The sequence below is a fragment of the Ammospiza caudacuta genome, chromosome 15, assembly GCF_027887145.1.
Source record: "Ammospiza caudacuta isolate bAmmCau1 chromosome 15, bAmmCau1.pri, whole genome shotgun sequence".
NCBI lineage: Eukaryota > Metazoa > Chordata > Aves > Passeriformes > Passerellidae > Ammospiza > Ammospiza caudacuta.
The window spans coordinates 12,828,770-12,850,632 of NC_080607.1; the positions used below are offsets into that span (position 1 = coordinate 12,828,770).

The 21,863-nt window shown below is 50.9% G+C and overlaps 1 protein-coding gene across 1 annotated transcript; it reads right to left on the reverse strand.

The window, feature by feature from the left end:
- Positions 1–660: 660 nt before the first annotated feature.
- Positions 661–20,245, reverse strand: HELZ2 (helicase with zinc finger 2). The gene is made up of 19 exons (XM_058814620.1): positions 19,959–20,245; positions 19,681–19,864; positions 19,194–19,301; positions 18,119–18,642; positions 17,154–17,786; positions 15,243–16,026; positions 14,763–14,838; positions 9,976–13,486; positions 9,071–9,156; positions 8,610–8,741; positions 8,212–8,379; positions 7,855–7,996; positions 7,270–7,386; positions 6,651–6,843; positions 5,723–5,857; positions 5,270–5,488; positions 4,852–5,008; positions 4,186–4,353; positions 661–3,709 (listed from the first exon to the last, which is right to left on the reverse strand). The coding sequence occupies exons 1-19, from the start codon at positions 20,228–20,230 to the stop codon at positions 3,585–3,587; spliced, it is 7,734 nt and encodes a 2,577-aa protein (XP_058670603.1). The 5' UTR covers positions 20,231–20,245; the 3' UTR covers positions 661–3,584.
- Between the last annotated feature and the right edge of the window lie 1,618 nt (positions 20,246–21,863).

A 21,863-nucleotide genomic window follows, 5' to 3' on the forward strand; every position in this document is an offset into this window, starting at 1 on the left:
TCTCCAGGTTTGCAGTAATCCATTCAAAATTTCTCACAAAAAATAACATCTTTAGGCAACATTTGGGACTCAAGAGTTTTGTCCCACTGCCAGAGGCAATGGTGGGAGCAGCCAGAACCAGAAAATCTTGCAGGACACCTCTGAAGCAGAGCACAGGAGACAGAAGCATCTCTACCATTCAGTGCTTTCCATCCACTGAAGGATGATCAGTGTCAACTTCTTCCAATGATGTTTTGGGTTTGTATTGTCCTTCTTCCAAAATACCTAAACTGAATTCTTAAGCTCTTCAAATCACCCACCCAGAGGTATGTCTGTCACTGCTTTCTCTCACCCTTTACACCCTGTGCCATATAGGTACCTAAGCATGGTACCTCTATAGTGCATGAAAAGATCACTTTAATAAAGAAAAAGTCACCAACCAAAACCCAACAATAAATCCCCAAGCCTCCCAACAAACAGGAAAGGGTAATGCATCAATATATAAAAAATTATTCTCTGCCAAAAACCTGCAGTTAATGTTGATTTTCTTTTTTACCATTTGGTTCAGTCCAAACAAAGCTGCCCCACACAGATTCTAGTCAAACCACCACATAAACAGACCTTTTAGTAATAAAATTTATTATTTAAATAAATTCAAATAATTTTTACAATTATGGCTTAAATATCAAAAAAGGAATGTTGAGATTCATTCTTATGAACAGTCAAAGCAGATAAAAATATTGGTATCCAAAAGGTCATTTGAGGTTTGCTGCGAGTCATAGACATACAAAAGATAAAAACCTGCCCCATTTCAAGTTCCTTAATTCAGACTTCATGACACTTGACATTTCATTTCTATTTTTAAAAACCCCACCGATTTATTGCAGTAAATTGATTGTCCTACACAGATCTGTCCATATCCTCAAAAACAGTCCAGCCTGCCTGATGCTGGGCTGCCTGCACAGGTTCCCCTTGTTCAATTTGTGCTCAAGCTCTAGCTAGTGCTGAGGAAATTAAGTTAATGCTGTTGGATGAACTGACATTTGTGTCCTGCAGCCATGTGCTTTTGTCTTTGAGTGTGGAGAACACAGAGCCTGTGACTGGACAGATGCCCTGGGCACCACGCTGCCAGGGTCTTCCTATTGGGATTACCAAAAGTTTGGTATTTTAAGAATATTGCTTGAACATAAAATTCTTCCAAAAGTAAATTCAAAACTCTGCATGCAAATGAAAGCAGGCTAATTTGAACTTTTTTTCCTCTATTGATTTCTATGATTCACTCCATGAGCATAAGGACAAGAACATGATACTCAGCTACAGTCTATAAAAAGTTTAATTGCACTTTCTGCTATCCCTGACTATTCATGACCAGGTCTCCAGGAACCTGCTGACAGCACCAGCAGCCCGAGGGCCCAGCCTGGCTGTACCTGCTGCTTGGGTGCATTTCCTAATCACCAGTTATAAAATACATCCTCAGAGGAAAAAAACATAACATGTATATTGTCTTGCAACACAGACCAAGCAAAACATTTCATTCTACCTCCGTGGAGTAAAAATAAACACTTTTTTCCCACTAAGGACAAAGGGAGTTGCTTTATGAGGACTCTCTCTTGGCCAAACCCCCCAAGAGCACTGACTAAGCCACAAATCTGGGGTGAGACTCCTTGTTTGGGTTACATGTATGAAATAACCAGCACAAAACCCAGGGGAGAAACTCTTCACTTAAAGGAGATAATGAAAATGAGACCCACTGGTTCTAAAGGAACCAAGGTGGCTTTGTTAAATGAAGCTGGTACCATGCTAAAGTAGTTATCCCAACAATTCCAGCATTTTTTGCAATTCTCCATAGCATCTTTGGAACCAGATTATTTTATTACAGTAGTCCACAGAATGATCCACAGACAATCTTATTTTGGAATTGCAATAATATTTTGCTAATCAGGCTGGTGCAGAATCTTTTAAGATCCCACACAGGATGACTTCAAAGAGGAACAATTAATTTTACACCTTACCAACTTTTACCAAGCATCTTTAGAACAGCAGGAGATACTTCCTATGGGTTTTTATCCTTCATGGAATTGCCAGCCATATGCCCACTATTATGCTTCAGCAGGACAAGAGCAAGCCTGGGTGGTCTTTGGCATACAGCTCAAACCCCCCAAGGGCAGACTGCAGGAAGGTAGTTTAAACTAGGAGGAGAACAACAAAACCTCTCCATAGGTTCTGGAGGCAAGTCTTACACAGTGTCATGAGAAGAAACACAGAGTTAAACAGAGACTTTTACAGACACAGTACTTTCCTATTGCCATTCCTCCACATGGGAAAGAGCCACGCTGGATTTCAGTTGCAAACAGCACAAAATTCCTCCTGCCATAGCGCTGTGACATCACAGGGATCCACACCACAAGGGAAACTTGTGTGATTGCATCTCAGCTCCATCCCACATGAACACCCAAAGACAGCCAAGCATGTGGTTTGGGGAGAGCTGAGGCAGGCACTTCATACATTCAGAATTGAAATGAGATAAAAGACCCTCCCTCAAAACTGTCATGCTTCCAAAAGCAGCTCCATGATTTTCAGAGGCTCCATTCACAATACATCTCTACCAGCCACATGTCACTGGGTGAAAGCAGCCTCTCTGGTGAACCACAGCTTCCAGCTCACAGCAGTTTGGCTACAGAAAATATAAAAATACATTATACACATACACTCCTTCACTGCTCTTAAAAACTCAGGCCATAAGGCTGTGAAACAAATTCACAGAGTTAAAAGTTAATAAATTAAAAGCAGCTTTAAAAAAAGTGGGGTAGGAAAGGGAGGGGGGATTAACAGGAGATTTCAAATAAAATTCTGAACAGTTTAAAATGTGCTGACAAATCCCAAGGTTTCCTGGTAGGAGAGGTCCCCGCTTTTTGTTGCCTTTATGCTGGTGAGGACAACCTCCTTCCTACAAAGAACACGTAAATCTATTTACAAAATCACCTTGGCCTTGCCACTGTGATATTTACACGCTCAGACAACATCATTTTGGCTAGACAAAGAGTGGTGCATGCATCTCTCGTTGCTTTCCTCCTTCACTTAAAAAAAAAAAAAAAAGTAAAAAGTGAAAAGTCTTAAAAATCTCCTGTCCTTGGATTTAAAATGAGAGGCAGTACTCAGAAGCTTTGGTCCTCCATGGCAAACAGCATCTTGCTGTGCTGCTCCACTGCTTGCAGTCGTTCCCCCCCCCGATGAACAGACTGAGCATTTGATCCCCAAAGTGCAACCCTGACAGCTGGAGTAATTATTTGGTCCCCCCAAACTGCAGCTGCAGTAGGATGAGGGTTCTGCTGAGCAGCTTGGTTACAAAAATAGTATCATCATCAGTAAAGTCACATGCCCATCATCCATTTCCAATGCCTTTTTGGTTTGCTAGAATTGAAAGTTCCTGCCCAGGATTGCACTGATTAAAAACACCTCAAGATGCTGAAGCAGACGCTGAAGCTGAGTTGTCACGGGAAGCTCCCAGATCCCCCGCTGCATTTGGCTCCATGGGTCATTGAATAATGGAAAGATTTGGTCCTTCCCAAGGCACACATGATGCAGCTCAGGCAGAGAGCCCTTCCTCACCGGGAGAGGGCTGGGGTCCTCCTGACACGGATCTCCTGGGCTGTAGTGCAGCTGTTGTGGTGGTAGTAATGCTGGACCAGCCTCTTCCACAGAGGGTTGCACTCCAGGAGGTACCGGTTCCCTGTGGGCAGCAGGATGGGGACAGCAGGTGAGTGGCTAGAAGAGGCTTGGCTGATACTGTTTTTGTCTATAACCTCTAGCTAAGCGGGGGCTGGGTCACTTGCAGGGAGGTATCTGTGAAATCCCAGCTCCCTTTTCTGTGCTGTCATATCTGTGAGCAGCTTCCCTACACATCACAGCCTACACCTGTGTGTTTAGGAGCAAAATGAGCAGCTAGATTTTTGTTGGGACAGAGTTCTAGCTTGAAAGCAACAGAAACAACATGGTCCAAAACAAAGGGTGAGAAAAACTAACTATAGTTGCTGTATTCAAGCTGGGAATGAACCCTGCTTTGCCCAGACTCCCCAGTTTTCAAAACCCCAGACTAAAGGGCAGAAGAATAAAGCATGATCACTGGTTGTCATAGTTTGGATCACCATCCCTTTATCCAAGAATCCTATTCCCCTGAAGGCTTGTGCATGCTCCAAGGATACCAACCTATGATGCAGAGTCCTTCCTGAGCTCGTGTGATGCCAACATTGACCTGGTTTGGGTCAGTAACAAAGCCCAGGTATTTCTTCTGCCAGCTCTTTGTGGGCTTCCTATCGATCTCAGACCGGGGGCAGGAGCGTACAGTTGACAGGATCACATATTTCCATTCACTTCCTAGAAAGTGGAAACAAACCAGATTTTCTTAGAAGGAAGCATCTGAGCATTTCTTTACCCCACAGGACATTCATTTCTCTACTTCCACCCTATGGGTTTCTCCAGCTTTGGAGGCCTTTGCACTCCTGGTCATTGCTTTCCAAAGAGAACAAATGTCTTCTGGCAGTTCTCTAACACCCTTCTCAGATGTAGAAGCACAGAATCACAGAATGGTTTTGTTTGGGACATTCTGTGTTCCAACTTCCCTGACATGGGCAGGGAACCTTTCATTAGAAATTCACTAGAGATCTTTCACCTCCCAGCCTTCAGCAGCCTCACCCTGCCCAAGCATTCCAGAGGCTTTCAAAGGATTTACTATAATCACAAATCACCCAGAAATCTGGTCTTCTACGGCTGCAATGACCCTGGGGTAGGGTTTGCTCAAGGACTGTATCTGTGAGCAGCTCCTCAGGAAGGCAGGAGGGGACAGGCCCAACCCTGCCCCTGCTGTCCCCTCACCTTGACTCTTGGTGATGGTGCAGACGGTCACCCCGCGGATGCCCTCCCTCTTCAGGCTCTTGTTGATCTCGGACACCTGGGCGCTGTAGGGGCTCAGGATGGCGATGCTGTCCGGCCGGATGGTGCCATCTAGTGTCAGCTGCTTGGCTATCCTCACCTGGAGACACCAGCGTCCTGCTCACCCGGCAGCGGGGCCGGAGGGAAGAGACCCCAGCACCCCTCCCCAGGCCACCCATGGCACCTGCCTTGCGATCACCTTGCCCTACACCTGCCTCTGCCCAAGGGCGTCCTGGTGTGCTCCAGAGCCGGGAGGCACCAGGCAGACACTGCTGATCTTTGTATCTTTATCATCCCTCCATGATTCCAGCACAACTCCCTCCTTTCTGCATCCCCAGCAATTCCCCAGGACCCTGCTCACCGCCTGTGCCACTTCCTCCAGGTTAGCTTTGGAGTTCTCGTTTCCTTCCTCAGTGGAAATCATGAGGGAGTGCTCCTTCCCTTCCACGTGCCCGAAGATGATGGGGCAGCAGTTGTTGTCTCTGTGGTGGAGCATGCTGGGTTTCCGAGTGAGCTGGGGACACGTTCTCAGCCGATTTTCATAGAACTCCTGGGATGGGAACTCACAAATGCTCTTGTGCTGGCAGAGAAAGGGAGGGAAACTGAGGTGAACAAAAGCCAATGAACTTTTCAGCCTGCAGCGTCTTTCTGGGCAGGCTTCAGCACAATGCCATTCTGCTGGAGCTGGCACTGACATATTCCTACATACAATCCCGTGTCTAGGAAGGGGAAGCACTAATGGAGACTATCTGATGCTTAAGGCAAGCCTGGATTTTCTGTGATGGAGAGAAGACAACCCACTGGAGGGCCTCACCATGCGGTACTGCGTGTCCAGCATCCAGGCCTGCTCCTGGTAGCGCTCAAAGAGAGACGTCTCCATGCCAAGGGTCTTGCAGACATCATTGTTAACCACCGGCCTCAGCTGTTTGTGATCCCCCAGCAAAACAACCTGGAAGGAAGAGCAGACACCTCAGCTGCAAGGTAGAGGCACTGCAAAGGCCATCAGCTCTTTGGAAGGCTGTGTGCACACAGATATCTGGTGCTACTTATTTATATTACATTTACAGCAACCTCAGCCAAAGACCACATTGGACATGACGTAAAGATGCTGTCCTAGATAATGTTTCCATCTGATGGGAGGAACACAAAGAACCATAGAATTCTAGAGGCACAGAATAGTTTGGGTTGGAAGGAACCTTAAAGCTCATCTTGTTCCAACCCCATACCATGGGCAGTGAGACCTTCCACTATCTCAGGTTGCCCCAAGTCCCATCTAACCTGTCCTGGAACATTTCCAAGGATGGGGCAGCCACAGCTTTCCTGGGCAAACTGTGCCAGAGCCTCACTATCCTCACAGGGAAGAATTTCTTCCTAATATCCAATCTAACTCTGTCCTCTATCAGTGTGAAGCCATTCCTCCTTGTCCAGTCACTCCATGCCCTTGTCCAAGGTCCCTCTCCATTGCTCTCGGAGTCCCTTTAGGCATTGTAAAGGGCTCTGAAGTCTCCCTGGACCCTTCTCTTCTCCAGGCTGAACAGCCCAAACTCTGTCTCTGCTTCTTGTCATGTTAATACTTTGTACCTGGGCCAGAATATTTTTTCGATGGCAGCGACACCCATCCCATAAAGAAGCACAAACCTTAAAATCCTAACAGTTCTTGTAAGAGCAGCGTGGTAAGGGATGGAAAGGGTTTGAGAGCCCTGAGCAGCTGTCCCAGAGACACATCTTTGGCAGGGACATACCTTCTCAGCACGGCCGTGGCAGACCAAGGGGATGAGGGTCTCAGGCTCTGTGGACATGGCACACTCATCAATGATGATCTGTTTCACATTGAGGTTCTCCAGGGCGCTGGCAGACGAGACAGAGCAGGTGCACAGGATGACATCGTGACACGCCAGCTGATACGAACGACCTTGTGCCAACCAAACTTTGTACCTAGTGTTGATGCAGAAAACACCAGGTTAATGCATAAGGGAAACACCTCCAGATGCTTCACGTGGGAACCAGGCAGAGGTTGTGCTTTCCCAAATGATTATGGCTTCACCTCCCTCCCCAGGATGAGCTGGTGTTCCCAGAAAAGGGCTTTGGATGGACACTGTAGGAAATGTACTTTGTCCTGAGCTCAACAGGGCAGGGGGTCCAGGTGAAGGATTCAAGGGTCACACAGGCAGAATAGGAATTTTTGGTCCAAAAGGACAACAGCACCAGTGCAAAAGTGATTCAGAGGCTCTGTGCTGTACCTGTCACCTTGAGCTCATCACTTTTTATCATTATTCTGAACACACAGTTTATTAATCTGTGCTTCAGAGGTGGCACACAGCCAAAGTCACCCATCTCTCACCAGGGTCTCTTCCTACTCACTCCTTTGTTTCTTCTTCTGTGATCTCCTCTCCGTTCTTCACCCGAGCGTCAAAGTGACGGATCCTCTGCCAGAAGGGGCTGGGCGCCCGCCGGATGCGATGGTGCAGGATTATTTCACTGAATAAAGAGTCAATATATAAATATTTTCCCTCAACACTGAGACCTGAGTAATTTTTTCTACAGTGAAGCAGATCACACCACCTGCCTATGTGGAGAAACCCCATTAGCTAAAAAAACTCACAGCCAAACTTTCCCATCTTTGTAGACCAAATAATTCAACCTTGAGAACATAAAATACAACTGCTTCCTTTTAGCAGCTGCAAGCAGGAATGAAGTCAGAGATGTTCAGGGCTGTTCCAAAAGGAAATAGAGACTTTTCAACAACCTGGATTTCCTGACTAGGTGCCAGATTAGAGTGTACACATTCACTTGAAAAAATTAATTACAAATTAATTAGAAAGCAGGTTAATAGTGCTGCTCTGCAGTGGTGGAATGAAGCTATTTGCTGTGGTTTTCTCAGCATTACTGATGCAGAAGCCACCTCTCCCCAGCACCCTAGGAGCCTGCAGGGCCATGCCATCCTACCTGAGCTCATGTTTTGGCTTTGCATCCCGTAGGGATTTACGGGAGATGTTCCGGTTGCTCCCCGGGTATGGGAATTCCATCGTCTCAATGGCCTCCCCATAAACCCTCAGTGGTTTCAGCTTCTTCATCTTCAGCAGCATCTCTGGAGAAGGAGGGCAGGTCTGCTCAGACAGCACCAGGCACTGGTGGTGCTCAGGCCTGTCTCTCCCTGTCCCTCTCTCATCATCCCGTCTCTGGTCCTTGCCCTGCAGTGCAGGGTCCTCTGTAAGGACCAGCCCCACTTTCAGCACCTGCACACCACGTGTTCTCCCTCCCACCAGTACATGCCACTTGAGGGGCTTAAAAGATGATAGTTACCAGCAACAACATCAACAGACTTGTTGGATGGGCCACAGTACAAGATGCACTTTCTCTTCTTGTCCTTTTTATCTTCCAAGCACTGTGTTTGGTCCTTCTCAACACTCTCCTCATTCAGTTTATGGAACCAGTAGACAATGTGAGTTCCAACAACGGTCTTCCCTGTGCCTAGAAAAAAAAAAAGGAATTTGCTGAGAACATTTTAACCACAACATTGATGCTCTGGACCTGCATCCAGCTGATCAGCCACAAAATAAAATCAAGAATGGAGGGGATTGCCTTGCACAGCTGTGGGTGATGCCAACCCATGGCTTCACCAAGGGTCCAATGGAAAGCAGCAGATCACCTCTCACCTGCCATTCATACCACAGCAGGTGTATTCTGCTCTCCCCTCTTACCTGGTGGGCCTTGGATGAGCATGAAGGATTTTCTTAGAGCATCCAGAACAGCCTGGTTCTGACTCTTGTTAAGTTTCCAGTTGCTGCCAGGGATATCAAAGGATTTTTGCTGCAGGATTTTGGATTTTGTCACTGTTAGAGCAAAGAGCCAAGAAAGCAAATTTAAAGAAGGTTACTGAGGGCAGCACAGAAATGATCCAGCAAGAGGGTGCAGCAGATACCTAGTGATGGTGGTCCATTACAAGACCACCTAGAAATAATCCTTGTCCCATGCCAAGATTCTCTGCCCATGAACCATCTCTGTGAGTCCTGGGAATGACAATCTCAGCTGTGCCAGCCACCAGCAGAGTATCCCAAATTACATGGCAGCATCACTCCCATCACCCACAGAAACTGCCAGGGCACCTGCCTGGCCAGAAGTAAATAGCCACAAGGTAAGAAAGGTTAATATTTGCACTTACGTTTCTGAGGAGGTTCAAGGCCAAGGGCAATGCTTGTAGCAAGGTCAGAGGCATACTTGAGCCTCCAAATTGCTTTTTCTTTCCGTCTGACAGACAAGGAAAAATAGGAATGAATGGAATGTTGCATAAAATAGCAAAAGTTGTAATACAGCTTTGCTTAACTGCCTTACTTATTCTTACTCTCTTTGTTGTTACATTAGCTCCTTCCATAAAGAACTTAAACCACAAATAACATAACTTATTCTGCTCCTCTGCATCTGGGACCATTTCTCAACTGACTGAAGAGCTGAGCCCACAAAGATGTTGAGAGCAAGGAACACAACTCCTTTTCCAAGTCTGTTTTGTTATGGCCCACACCCTTTTATTGGGTTAGCTTCTAATGTTTCCTAAAATTCACAATGCAAAAGGAAGCATATTCTGCCCTGAGAATGCTACAGCACTGGGGGTGCATAGCAGCCTGTGCTGTGTGCAAGGAAGGGCAAACTAGACACCAGCTCTGATTTAAAAAGAGGACAACTTGCTTTGCAGCAGCAGCAAAGGGGAATGATTTGGAAATCAGGGAACTCTTCCACTAAGCAAATCCCACTCCACGGCTTCATTTGGCCTTTTAAAACACATATTGCAGTAATATAAGAAGCAGGTGCTCAGGGAAATTTCACCACCTTCCCCTGTCTCCCCATTCTCAGGGACAACCAGAAGAGAATGAGACCCTCTGGAAAGCAGGCACAAAGGGTGCTGCCACCCCCACCAAAAACCCACAGACCAACAGGATGGCCAGTCAGAGCAAGGATAAGAGCAGGTTTTTCAGGGGATCAGCCACAGCAGTGAGGAAAGCCCCTGGGGGTGCAGCAGAGGGGTCCTGTGGGAAGCCAGGTTAACCAAAGCACACTGCTGAGCCCACTTACATGTCTGGCAGCATCTTTGGAATGAGCTCCACTGTGAACCTTGCAGAATCCTGTGAGATCTCCACAGGGATGGTCTCCATAGACATATAGTGGATGTAAAAATTCACAGTCTGATGACCAGTCCTGTCCAACTTCTCGTCATCATTGAACTCCTCTGTGACCCCGTGAGCCACCCAGGTGTAGGTATCGGGATCAACCACAAGTTTGTTCTCTGATTTGCCATTGTCAAGCAAAGACAGGTTCTGGAGGCCATGGCTGAGGCTTTCCTCATCGCTCTGAGGGCTCTTGGGAAGCTTCAGCCCACCTAAACGAATGCACAGGTAACAGTGGAAGAAGTCCACTTCAATGGAGCAGTCCTCCAACCACTTCTTGTTCACCACAAAGCTCCCTTGCAGCTGTCCTTTGCTCGTCCTTTGGTTTGCCCACTTTATTTTAATATCATGGAGGACAATTGAGTCATTCTCGGCCACGGCACACGACGCAGACTCCATGGCACTCATGGGCATCCACACCTTGTTGTACTCCGTCGCGCTCTTGTACTTGTCCTTGGACTGCAGCGTGGCGTAGGCCGAGAAGCAGTCGATTGGCTTCTCCATGTGCTGCAGGCAGACCTCAAAGCCCGGTGTGACACACCACAGCTGCACGAAGGGCACCAGGAAGCCGCGGCTGATGTCGGTGGTGAGCTGGAACCACAGCGCGTCGCCGGCGCTCAGCTCCAGGGACAGCTCCATGTAGTGGGAGCAGGAGCTCTTCCTCACCCAGCCTATGTGCCGGTGGTAGAGCTCCTTGCTCTGCCGCAGGAGGGATGCAGCCCTGTCAAACTCCTCGTTCCTGATGGCCATCAGCACCTCCTGCCATGTCTGGGTGCGGAAGAGGGTGACACTCTTGTCACAGAGGGGTCCTTCCCGCAGGCTCTGCTCCTTTGTCTCTGCAGAGTACATCCTCCTCTTCCAGGCCAGCCTGATGCTGCTCCGCTGCTGGATGAACACAGGCTGCTCTATCAGCTGAAGGGACCTGTAGCTAATTCTCTGCGGATCTGGAAGACTCTCGTTGTTCAGGGGAAACAGGGCTTTAAAGAACCTGCTCATCTCTTCAATATCCACTACAAAGGCAATCTTCTGCAGGACTTGGTCCTTCAGCTGGCTGGCCATCTGCAGGGAGTGGGCTCTCTTCTCATACGTCAGTGCCTGGCTATTTTTCCTGTTGAAGTCGTGACAGAGGAACTCAATGTCGTCCGCGGAATAGATGAGGGGCTTCTTGCGGAGCACAGAGTGAAGGTGCCGCTGCACCACCACGTCCATGTACCGGCGGATGGGAGAGGAGGCCCAGGTGTAGGAGTCAACGTGCAGGGAGTAATGGCCTGCCTTCGACTGCACGGTGGAGTTGGAGCGACAGAAGTAGGAGCGGCTGAGCAGTCTCCTGAACTCCAGGACCACGGGGGCCAGCTTTGGGTGGATGTCATCAGTGACAACGAGGTCGAGCATCTTCTGGAAGTCACGGGCATTAGCAGCTGACTGCAGGTGCTCCCAGATGGGGCCCAGAAGACTGAACTCCACATTTTTAGGGGAGTCTTGAGCAGGAGGCATTTCTCCAAGGTGATGCAAGAGATGAATAGACAAAGGAATGATGTGGCTGTACTTGTTTTTCATGTGTGACAGCTGTGCAAGACTTGGCTCACACTGACACCGGAGAGGAGTGACATTTCTGGTCACCTCCTGGTTGGTGAGGAACTCGGCCACGAAACTATTGAACATGATCATTAACTCCTCTATCATCTGATGGGACCCCCTGTTACCTGGGGAACTTTCCTCATCCAGCCGGTCATAGAAACAGTCCTCCTGTAGCCGAGACTTCCGATGGATCCTGGAGAAGTGATAAGCCACAGCAATGCAGTCCTCCAGGGTATCAAAACAAAGGGCTTTTGCTGATCCCCTGTAGCAGTTCTTAATGCAGAGCTCTGCCTCTTCGTAGGACAGCTGCCTGTCCGAGCGGATCACGGAGATGGTGAAGATTCCCTTTAGCATCTGATCAGTCTCCTTCTCTACGGTGACAAACAAGGAGATCACCCGTCGGTCTTTCTGCGGCAGGAGGCTGCAGACATCTTGGCTGATTTTGGGTGGGAACATGCACAGAGGCTCCTGCTTGGGAGCATAGAAGGTGACACCTCGCTTCTTTGCTTCCAGGTCCAAGGCACTGCCTTTGGGAATGATGCCAGCCACATCTGCAATGTGGATCCCAATCTCATAGTGCCGCCCAAGATCCCTAACGCTGATGGCATCGTCCAAATCCCTGGCACCTTCAGGGTCAATTGTGAAGGTCATGTAATTCCGACAGTCCTTCCGAGCTTCCTTGGTGAGGTTTATGTTGTTGTTGGAGGTGTATTTGGCTGACTCTTTGGTGACAGCAGCCGGGTATTTCTTCTCCAAACCATACTCCAAGGCGAGGATCTTTAAGCCTTCTTCCAAAGTCAGTGCTGCCTGCAGTACCTCTGTTATTATCCCCAAAGGGTAGTAAAACCCTTCCCTCCAGGAGATGACCTGGACACAGAAGAACTGGCACCTCCTCATCTCCTGGCTGATCTTCTCACAGCTGACCACTCTGTACTGCCCCTTGACAAACCTGCGGATGGGGATGACATTGGGTTTCTCCTTCAGCCCTGGGACGAATATTTTGGTGACAGTGGGATCGATGGGTATCATCACACGGGGATCAAACTCATCCATCATGCAGATGAAGGTGGGTTCTCTCTCGGCACGTTTCAGGATGCCCACCACCCTCCCCTGTGGGCGGTGGCTGCTGCCATCACCTGTGCTGTTCTGTAGGATTTCCACCAGCACCTCGTCCCCAGTGAATGCTGTCCCACAGTTAACTCTGCCTTTGATCTGGATGTTCATGGCAGGGGAGTCATTGAGGGTGAAGGCAGAAGCTCTGTCGAACGCCTCTTTGATCAGCTCACACCTCTTGTACATTTGGGGGTGCATATGCTGGTACTGCTGCATCATCTGAGAGGAGAAGCTGACGTACTCCCGCTTGTCTTTCCACTGCTTTGAAGCCTCGGCCTTCACATTCAGCAGCCCTTCATCAGACACTGTCACCAGCATGTTCTTGCTCTCATCTAAGAGCTCCTGCAGGATGGGATCATCAGCATTCATGCTGTCATAGTCAGAGCTCGAGGATTCCGCGTCGCTGTCGTCCTTTTCCCCCTCCAGGCTCCTGCTCCAGCTCTCCTTGTCGCACGCAGCCTGTTTGATGTGAGCCATTGTCAGGCTCTCCGGGAAGATGCTCCCCTTGTCGATGCACTGCTGGATGAACCGTTTCCACACCTTGCTGCACTGGCCGTGGGAGCACAAGGCCACGGCGTCCCCCACCACAGCCACCAGCGACTGAGCCCGGGTCATGATGGTGTTGAGCACTCTGGCCTCGTTGAAGAACTCGAGGTGGTGGGAGGCTGAGATGCGCAGGCTCTCGCTGGTGTGGACCGTGCTGATGATGATGACCCGAAACTCACGCCCTGCATCAGAGGGGACAAGGGAAAGGTCACTCATGAGATCCCAGCAGGGAAGACCTTGCCTGGCTGCCACCTGCCTACGCTGTGTCACATGGCCATGGACTGATGTAACCCTGCTTGGCGAAACATGGGGATCCTGAGATCCTCTGTGCATGAACCAGGGTGGACATCACAGGCACCACCACCCACACACCAGGGAGGAAAGGACAGCCTGGAGATGGGATAAAGGCAGAGCACTGCACCAGTGCAGCCATAAGCACCCACAGAGTAGCCCAGCATGCCCAGTGCCACCAGCAGCCCCTCCTTGCAAACAGGGGTAGAGTTTGCTGTGAATCTCAAATTCCATGAGGAACTTTCAGGAACAAGAGCAGTGATCATTTGCAAGGATCCCTCTCTCCCCTCAGGAAGAGCTCTGCTGGTCACAAAACAAATAACAACCAACAAGAGGCATCCTAGTGATGTCAGAGCTGGGAAGAGACTGCAAAGAAAGGGTGTGGATATCACAAACACCCCCTGGGGTCAGTTATTCTCACCACGAGGAGTCCCAGCTGTGCAATAAAAAAATAAAAAAAAAAAAACAAAAATAAAAAAAAGAAAACAAACACGGATGAGTCATAAATTAAGTCCCTAAGGACAAAACCAGCCTCTTGTCATCCAGAGCAGGAGACTCCTCCTCTAGTGAGCTGTTCTGTGATTGGTACCCATCCTGGTTTCAATTCCCTTCTCTCACTAGCCTCCCTCACTGGTACTTAGGGTTTCACATGATTCACACATACTCAAGTCTCTAGGATGGCACTTAGAGGGTTTCTACCCTCCTACAAAGCAAAGTCCATATATTTGAAATGAGTAATCAACTGGGCAGAGATTTAATTCAGTGAGAAATCTTATTCACGCAGGAAAAGACAAAATCAAAGCTCTACCAACCAGAAGGGTATGGAAATCAGCCAAAGGAGTTCCAGGCACTCCCTCCTAACTGGGACTGTGGTGGTGGCAGAGACACTGAGAGGGCAGGGGAGCTCTGTCTGGCAGCACCTCCCAGAGAGGTATTTTTCCACAACAACAGCCAATATTTCGCGTGTTAACAAGGAGGAAAATGTAAAGGTGTTGGAAACTCCTCTGCTAACACCCCAGTGTCTCTTCCCCCTGCCTGTTACCCCGTGGCTGTAGTTGCTATGGACCCTCATGTCCACCAGCATGACTGCAAAAGCTGTGTATGACTCTCACACAGAAGACCCCAAAATGCAGCCAGGCATGAGGGACTGTTGCACAAAACACAAACCTGGCAAATTTTCATAGTTTTCCACCACCACTTCTTGTAGCTGCTTTTTCCTCAGCTCTTGTCTTGTTGCAGAAACCTGGTAAGAAAGAGGCACAACTGATCTCAGCTCAGAAAGGCCACCCACCAAACACCAGAGTCCCTCATCCTGCCCAGCTGCAGGTTTCCCAAACTACTTGAAAGCAGCCACACATGTGGGCTGACTTCAGCCAGAGCTCCCACTGCTCTGTAATTAACCTGCCTAGAAGATGCTGATAGAAGTGTTTAACTAAGCCATCCCACCATCTCTGCTCCAACCACCCAAGACACTCTACCTAAACGGAGAGTGCTCAAAAAAACACTGAAGGCACAGGAGACCCCAGATTTCCTACTTTTACTAGCACAAATACAAATAAATAGATTAAAAGGGTCTTTCTTAGGGAGTGTTTAGTCAGCAGTGCAGGCATAGCCCCCTCAGGTGGAATGCAGAATTCCTCTAGGTACCTGTGTCCCATGGGAGACCACACAGATCTTCTTCAGATCCCGGACACCCCACTCATCTGGCCACCTCTGATAGATCTCCTTCACTTTCTCAACCACTTGTATTATCTCAGAGATGTTTTGCCAAGAAATCATGGAGATATCCCTTTCAGCCACACCAGACACATGGCAGAACACGAGGGGATAAATTTCGGGGTGGGGTGGGATGTTCCCACTGGCGTGGATAGCGTTGCCCTTGCCGACGTAGAAATGCTTGGAGATGAACTCAATGATGCCGGCGGTGGAACGGTAATTCTCATTGAAGATGATCCTGCTCTTCTTGGCCACCTCATGCGTCTCCTTCTGGTAGAACTGAAAGAGCCGGTTCAGGAGGGTGTGATCAGCAGATTGCCCACCCCCAACACAGAACAGCTTTGGGGTTATCTGCATGTGGTCCCCAGCCAGGACAATGCGGGTCTCGAAAGTGGCGTAGGAGAGCGGAACCAAAGCTTCGCACTCCAGCATCTGCGCGGCCTCGTCGATCATGATGTGGGTGAAGTAGCCAGGGCGCACCTTCAGGTCCTTGGACAGCATGGAGGTGGTGATGATGATGCGGTGCTTGTCGATCTCGGCCGGCGTGGGGCGGCGGAAGGAGCGCTGGTCCGGCGAGAGGCAGCAGTACATCTGGGTGATGGGGTCCATGGTGCTGACGGGCCGGTCCGTGTACATGATCCGCAGGGGAACGGCCCAGGGGTTCCCCGAGGTCACGTAGCTGTGGAAATACTCCCGGATGTAAATGTCAGCAGCGCTGCAGGGGAGCAAAAGGGAAAAGCGTCAAGGAATCGTCGGTGCTGTTCTTAAATTCTGCAACACAAAGTTCTCTCTCATCATTCTGCAACGCTCATGCAGTTTCTCTCCTGGCTCTGGTGACACCACACTTGTCACAGCAGACATTCACAACTGCACAAAGGAGTGGGTGCCTACGCAGTCACCAATTCCCAGCCTCTTTCAACAGCATGATTTAAAATAGGAGTTGGTATTTGAGACTACGACAACTCTTGACACTCTTATGGAAAAATGTGATGTGCCTCACAAAAGCTGTGCCCCTGATGCTGTGCAGGGCCAAGTGACAAGGAGCTCTCCTCTGACAGCAAAGCATCCCCATCCCCTGGTGAGACAAGACCTACAGGAGAAGCTTCCGTGCAAGCAAACAGCCTGGAACAGGCTAAGATTAGCAGTCACCATCTATTATGCATTAAAACTGAGGCAGCCAGCAACAGCCTGCAGGATCAGATGTGGACACTCTTTTCAGTGTAACTGCTCTAATTTTAACAGTCTTGGCCTGGTTTCTCTGAAGGCAGATCCAATGGCATTCAGACCAGATCTGCATTTTCTCTTCCCCAAACTCTCCCTGGAAAAGTCAATAGATTGGCATACAGAGCCAAACAGCCTTCAAGGGCAACTAGAGCACAACATTATCCCAGCATGGACAGGCAGCAGCTTTCTACTTCTTGGAGTACACAGTAAAGGCTGGAGAGAACTCTCTCTCCATCCACATTCCCATTTTATGACGAGGCAGGAATATGTGAAGTGCTCAAGGCCAGGATGGACAGGGCTTGGAGCAACGCGGCCTAGGGGAAGGCTTTGGAGCAGGACAAGCTGTAATGTCCTTTCCAACCCAAACCATTCAGGGATTCTGTAAGTCTGCATTGGCTCTTCCACAAAGACTTCCACCCATGCTAGACTTCCTCCTAACAGGAAGTAGAGCAGTTTAAGACAAATTCAACTAAAACTAATTTAATTTAAAAAGCAACTGAAGTGCACACTGAGAAAAGCGCAGCTCAACTCTGTCTCATACACCCTGACTCCCCTTCACCCCCTCAGTTAGCAATGCACCAGCTTGCCCACAGTTCTCACTGCTTCTTCCCTGCTAACCTGTTTGTGTGTGTGCAGATCAGCACGCGTGTGTTGGGCTGCCTGAGGATCTCCAAGGTGGCCATGGCCAAGGTGAATGTCTTCCCTGTGCCGAAGGGCCCATAGATGAGCAGAGGTGGGACCTGCCGGCTGGTGGTCGGCTGGCCCGTGATGAAGGAGATGGCTTGTTTCTGCTTGCTGTTCCCTCTCTGTGGGGACCCAAGAGAGTAGGGGATGGAGCAACTGGCAACATCTGGCAGGACCAGCTTCTCATCCAACAGGCTGTCCACAGCTTGGTGCCACTGCCGGAACAGCAGCTGGTCTATTTGGAACTGGATCTCCACCTTATGGGAGGTGTCTGCCTTGAAGTTCAGCTCCAAGCAGCATCTGCTTGGTATCTGTAGCCAGATGGTCTTCTCTGTGGTGGCTTTATGCTCCACAAAAACTTCATAAACCCGATTGTCCACAGGCGGGTCAAGCGCCAGGAAGGCGGTGGGCACAGACCTGCTGAGCAGGTACCCCTCGTCCGTGTCTGGTGAGAGGTTGTAAGGGGTAGGCACTTCAGCAAACAGCTCCCCAGAGAGAGCAAACTTCGCCCCCATGGAGAGGCTCTGCAGCATGGGGGTCAGCGAGATGAGCACACGCAGGTTGAGTCTGAAAGGAGGAAACACCCAAATGAAGAGCAGAGAAAGGATCTGGCAGCTGCTGGGACCTCCTCCATGGAGAGGGGATTGCCATCTACACCCAGAGAGGGTCTGCCAGCCCCCCAAGCACATACAGAGAGAAATCATGCTCTAGCTAATCCATGGCCACAGGATGAGACCCAGCAAGCCATGCTTCTTGTTTCCAGTTTTCTGGAAAGGCACCACAAGACCCAACCCAGAATGAACAGAAGACCCCAGGAGCAGCATGGCCCCAAAGGTTAGCAACAGGCTTGTGGTCCCTAGTGAAGGGGATCTCCAAAAAGATTCACATCTGGCACTTACTTGGCAATCAGAGCCTGCTCAGCTTCTTCCTCACGGAAGAGGAATCTATGCATCCTCTCCCGATAGTTGAGCCGGGTGATGGGGACGACTTCCCTACTCTCACTTTGGTAATCCAGTGCCAGAGCAGGAGGTTTGTACTTTGCCAGCAGCTCCATGTCTTCTGCAGTCCTTGGCATGCTGGGAACGATGATGCGGTTGCCGCGATCCCAGCGCACAAAGTTGACGGGGCGGGCGCTCTCCCTGGTGCTGGGGACGTGCTGGGGGGCCTCCTGCCGGCCCACCCTCACCCTGAGCTTCTGCATGAGCACGGGGCGCTGGCCAAAGTCGAAGACCACCCACTGCTCAAAGATGCCCAGGATGCAGCTCTCCACGCTGACCTCCACCTGCGCGACGCGGGGCGAGGAGGACACGGTGGCCACGTGGTCCCCACGGAGGTACTGCAGGCCCCGGGAAAGCCCATTCCCCGAGAAGCAGAAGTTGATTCCAGGGTCCCGCTTCAGCAGGGCCACGTGCTGCAGGTGCATCTGCCATTGAGGAGAAGACAGGGACACAGTGAGGGCAGCCCACGGGAAGAGCCGAGCAGCCGGTGAGGTGCTCCAGCAACGTTTCCTAGAAAAAGCTGCTAGAGGAACCAAACTCTGATGTGTCAACCTCACCACAGCTTACGCCTCATGCAATCACACAGCAATTACTCTAAGGTCTCAGAGAACCTCAGGTTTCAGTTTAATATCAACCAGTGTGCAGTAAATGGGAAATCTACTTTGGAGAAGACAGGCTCTTGCCCCCAATATCGACAAAATCCTGGTCAGGAAATCAACTGAATGTTGCTATTTGTGATGATACAGGGGAGGTGTTGAGAGCAGCCAGGTCTGCCCCAGGACCACTGCACAAAACAGGAGACACAGTGGCTGCATGCCCTGCACACAGTCCCAGTGCAGGCACCACCTGAGCAGCTCCTGTGTACCCAGCACATGTTTTCATTTAAACATGCCCGAATCCCCACCCTTCTGCCCTTTGCAGAAATTATAACTAAAACCCCCCCAAGCAAACAAAACCCTGCAAAGACTGAGCTAACCTTAGAGTGGACCTTGAAATGCCACTGGTATTTCTTCTTCCTGTCCTCCAGCTGAATATGCAGAGGCTGCTCACACACAACTTTGACACCCTCGACGTGCTCAGCCATCTGTGGGGAGTCATAAGAGGAGAGGGACTGAAGGCAGCATCCCAGGGACACACCTCACAGCCCTCCACAGTGCCTCCCTCATCCTTGCCTTTACGCTACATCCTCCCAAGAGCGATCAAGAGTACATCCTCATATTCCATCCTCACCCACTGCTGCTCCACACAGCAGCCTTGGGAAGCAAGAGGACCCACGGCATAGCTCGAGTACCCCCCAAGCAGGCTCTCAGGTTTCTGTCTCCAAAGGAGGAAGGAGGATGCCACATCCCTTTTTGCATTCCCATTAGGAAGGTGAGCAGTGGGCTCCATTCCCAAGCTCTCACACCAGAGGATTCCTGCAACGTGCTGGACCAAAGCACTCCCACCCTGTGCCCACCACTCACAATTAACACCTCGTTGGAGCACTTCCGATACTCAGCAAGGAGCCGGTCCTGGTAGGACAAGAGCCCATCCTTCAGGGCTTGCTTCTTTTTCTTCACAGAAACCTTCACCCTCTGGATCCACTCCTGCAGCTCCTCTTTGGAATGAGCCTTGGCGCAGCTGTTCCCCATTTCACACACCTCCGCTCTGTCAGGAGAGAGGCGTTCCTGGTGGCACGGGGATCCTCAGGGAGCCGGCAGCTCCCTGCTGCCCCTGCCCTCTTCCCTGCTGGACGCCTTACCTGCTGCACTGTGAGAACTTGGTCAGCCCGAGCGGTGGTGCGCGGTGCACCCACTGCATGGAGCTGTCGGCCGAGAGCATCTGCACGTGCTCAATGGAGGAGCAGTGGTTCTCAAAGCTCTCCTGCGAGCTGCAGGTCACCAGGCAGACGTGACAGTAGAAGTACACGGGCTCAGGTGCTGCTGGCTTGCCGCTGGTGCTGCCGGTGCCCACGGACGGCAGCAGGTCGGAGCGCTGCAATCCGCGCTCCCTCTCGGCCTCCCACACGGCCATCTCCACGTCGCTGTGGGCGTACTGGCAGCGCTGCGGGCCGTGCCGGCAGGGCTGGCCCCGGGACACGAACCGGCAGTAGGAGAGCTTCTCGATGAACTCGGGGCAGGGCCGGATGGCCGTGTACTGCTGCTTCTTCTGGCTGTCCAGCACGGCGTGCACCAGGAGCGGGTCCCAGGTGCGGTGGGACTCGCAGAGCCACCCGCAGCCGCCCGCCGTGATGCGCTGGGGGCAGCCAAAAAAGCATTGCTTGCAGATCTCCTGGAATTGCCCCCCGAACTCGCTGGTGATCTCGCTGGCAGCGCTGGCAGTGAGGTGGGGGGTGGCAGCGGGGTGGCCCCCCAGCTGCGCCTGCAGCACCGCCGCCTTCAGCCAGCGCCGCTCCAGCTGGTGCTCCCTCTCAAAGTTCCAGACCATGGCCTCCTCCGCGCTCCAGGCAAAGGTGCACTGGTTCTTGTGCCTGCTGCAGCCCAGCCCCATCACGTAGTACCTGCAGACAGCGTAGCGCGCCGGGTTGGGGAAGCCGGGCCGCCGGGACACCTTCCTCCATGCTGTGCTCCGGCGGCTGCGGCAGCGCGCCAGCAGGATCTCGTACATGCACTTGTGCTCCACCTCCTGAGGGTGGTAGGTGATCTCGTTCTCCTTCACACTGCACTTGGAGCAGACCAGGAGCAGCTCCAGCTGCTGCAGGAGGCTGCCCAGTGGCACCTTTGGGCCGTTGGCTGTTGGCATCTTGGGCAGCAGCTTGAGCAGGGCACAATTAATGGTGGGAAGATCTTAGAAGGTGATGCCACCGTGGGGAGGAGGTGCCATGGAGCTAGTGGCCTTGTCCGAGCTCACTGCATACCTGCTGGTCATCGGTGCAAACTCATGAAGCCTGACAAAGGAACAAGGAACAAGTGACTTCACAGGAAATATCAGACAGTCCCTGGCAGGTGCACACAGAGGCACTGGCACAGCCAGGAACCTCACCCAGGCAACTTCTGCCTCAGCTCTCCCTTAGCTCTGTTTCCCCACCAGCCCAGGTCCCAGGGGAATGTTTTGCTCAGGGATCAGGCTGCTGAGTGGTGCTGGTTCCTGGCAGGGCTCAGCCTGGTCCCCAATGTCCCTATAGACCATCAGCATTTACCACCCAAAGTGGCAAAGCAGTAACTGCTCCAGAGGGCCCAGCACGGTCCCCACAGCAGCCACCGATCTCCCCAGAGCATGGACACATGATCCAACTTCCTCCTCCTGCTGCCAGCACCTGCCCCACCTTGGGTCCCTCCTGCCAACTTTCTCTTTCTTTATCCTGTTTTCTTCCCCAAATTGGCCAGGCAGCTCCACGCTGAGCAGGAGGAACCCAGCTCCAGCCCCTCAGCCCATCCACCCCATAGCACAAAAGATTAATTAGAACTAATTAATGAAGAAACCAGCCTCTTAGCTCCTGGGTTGCAGCACCCAAAGCTGGAGATGGGCATGCTGGAACAGGGGCCGACAGCTCCGCAAACATCTGGCTGGGAGAGCTCGGCCCTGGCAGCGGGGAAGGCAACTCACGGCTCACTGCCCCTTCCAGCCACCAGCTCTGGCATTTGCCATCAGTTTCCTGGGTAACCAGAGGCCAGGAGCAGGCCTGGGAATGATGCTGCAGGGTTTG

Coding starts and splice junctions, on each gene's coding strand:
- HELZ2 (XM_058814620.1), bottom strand. CDS start 20,230: ATGGCCGTGTGGGAGGCCGAGAGGGAGCGCGGATTGCAGCGCTCCGAC. Junction 18,643..19,193: donor ATTTCAAGGTCCACTCTAAG/GTTAGCTCAGTC, acceptor CCTCAATGGCAG/ATGCACCTGCAGCACGTGGC. Junction 6,844..7,269: donor ACAGAAGAAGAAACAAAGGA/GTGAGTAGGAAG, acceptor CATCAACACTAG/GTACAAAGTTTGGTTGGCAC.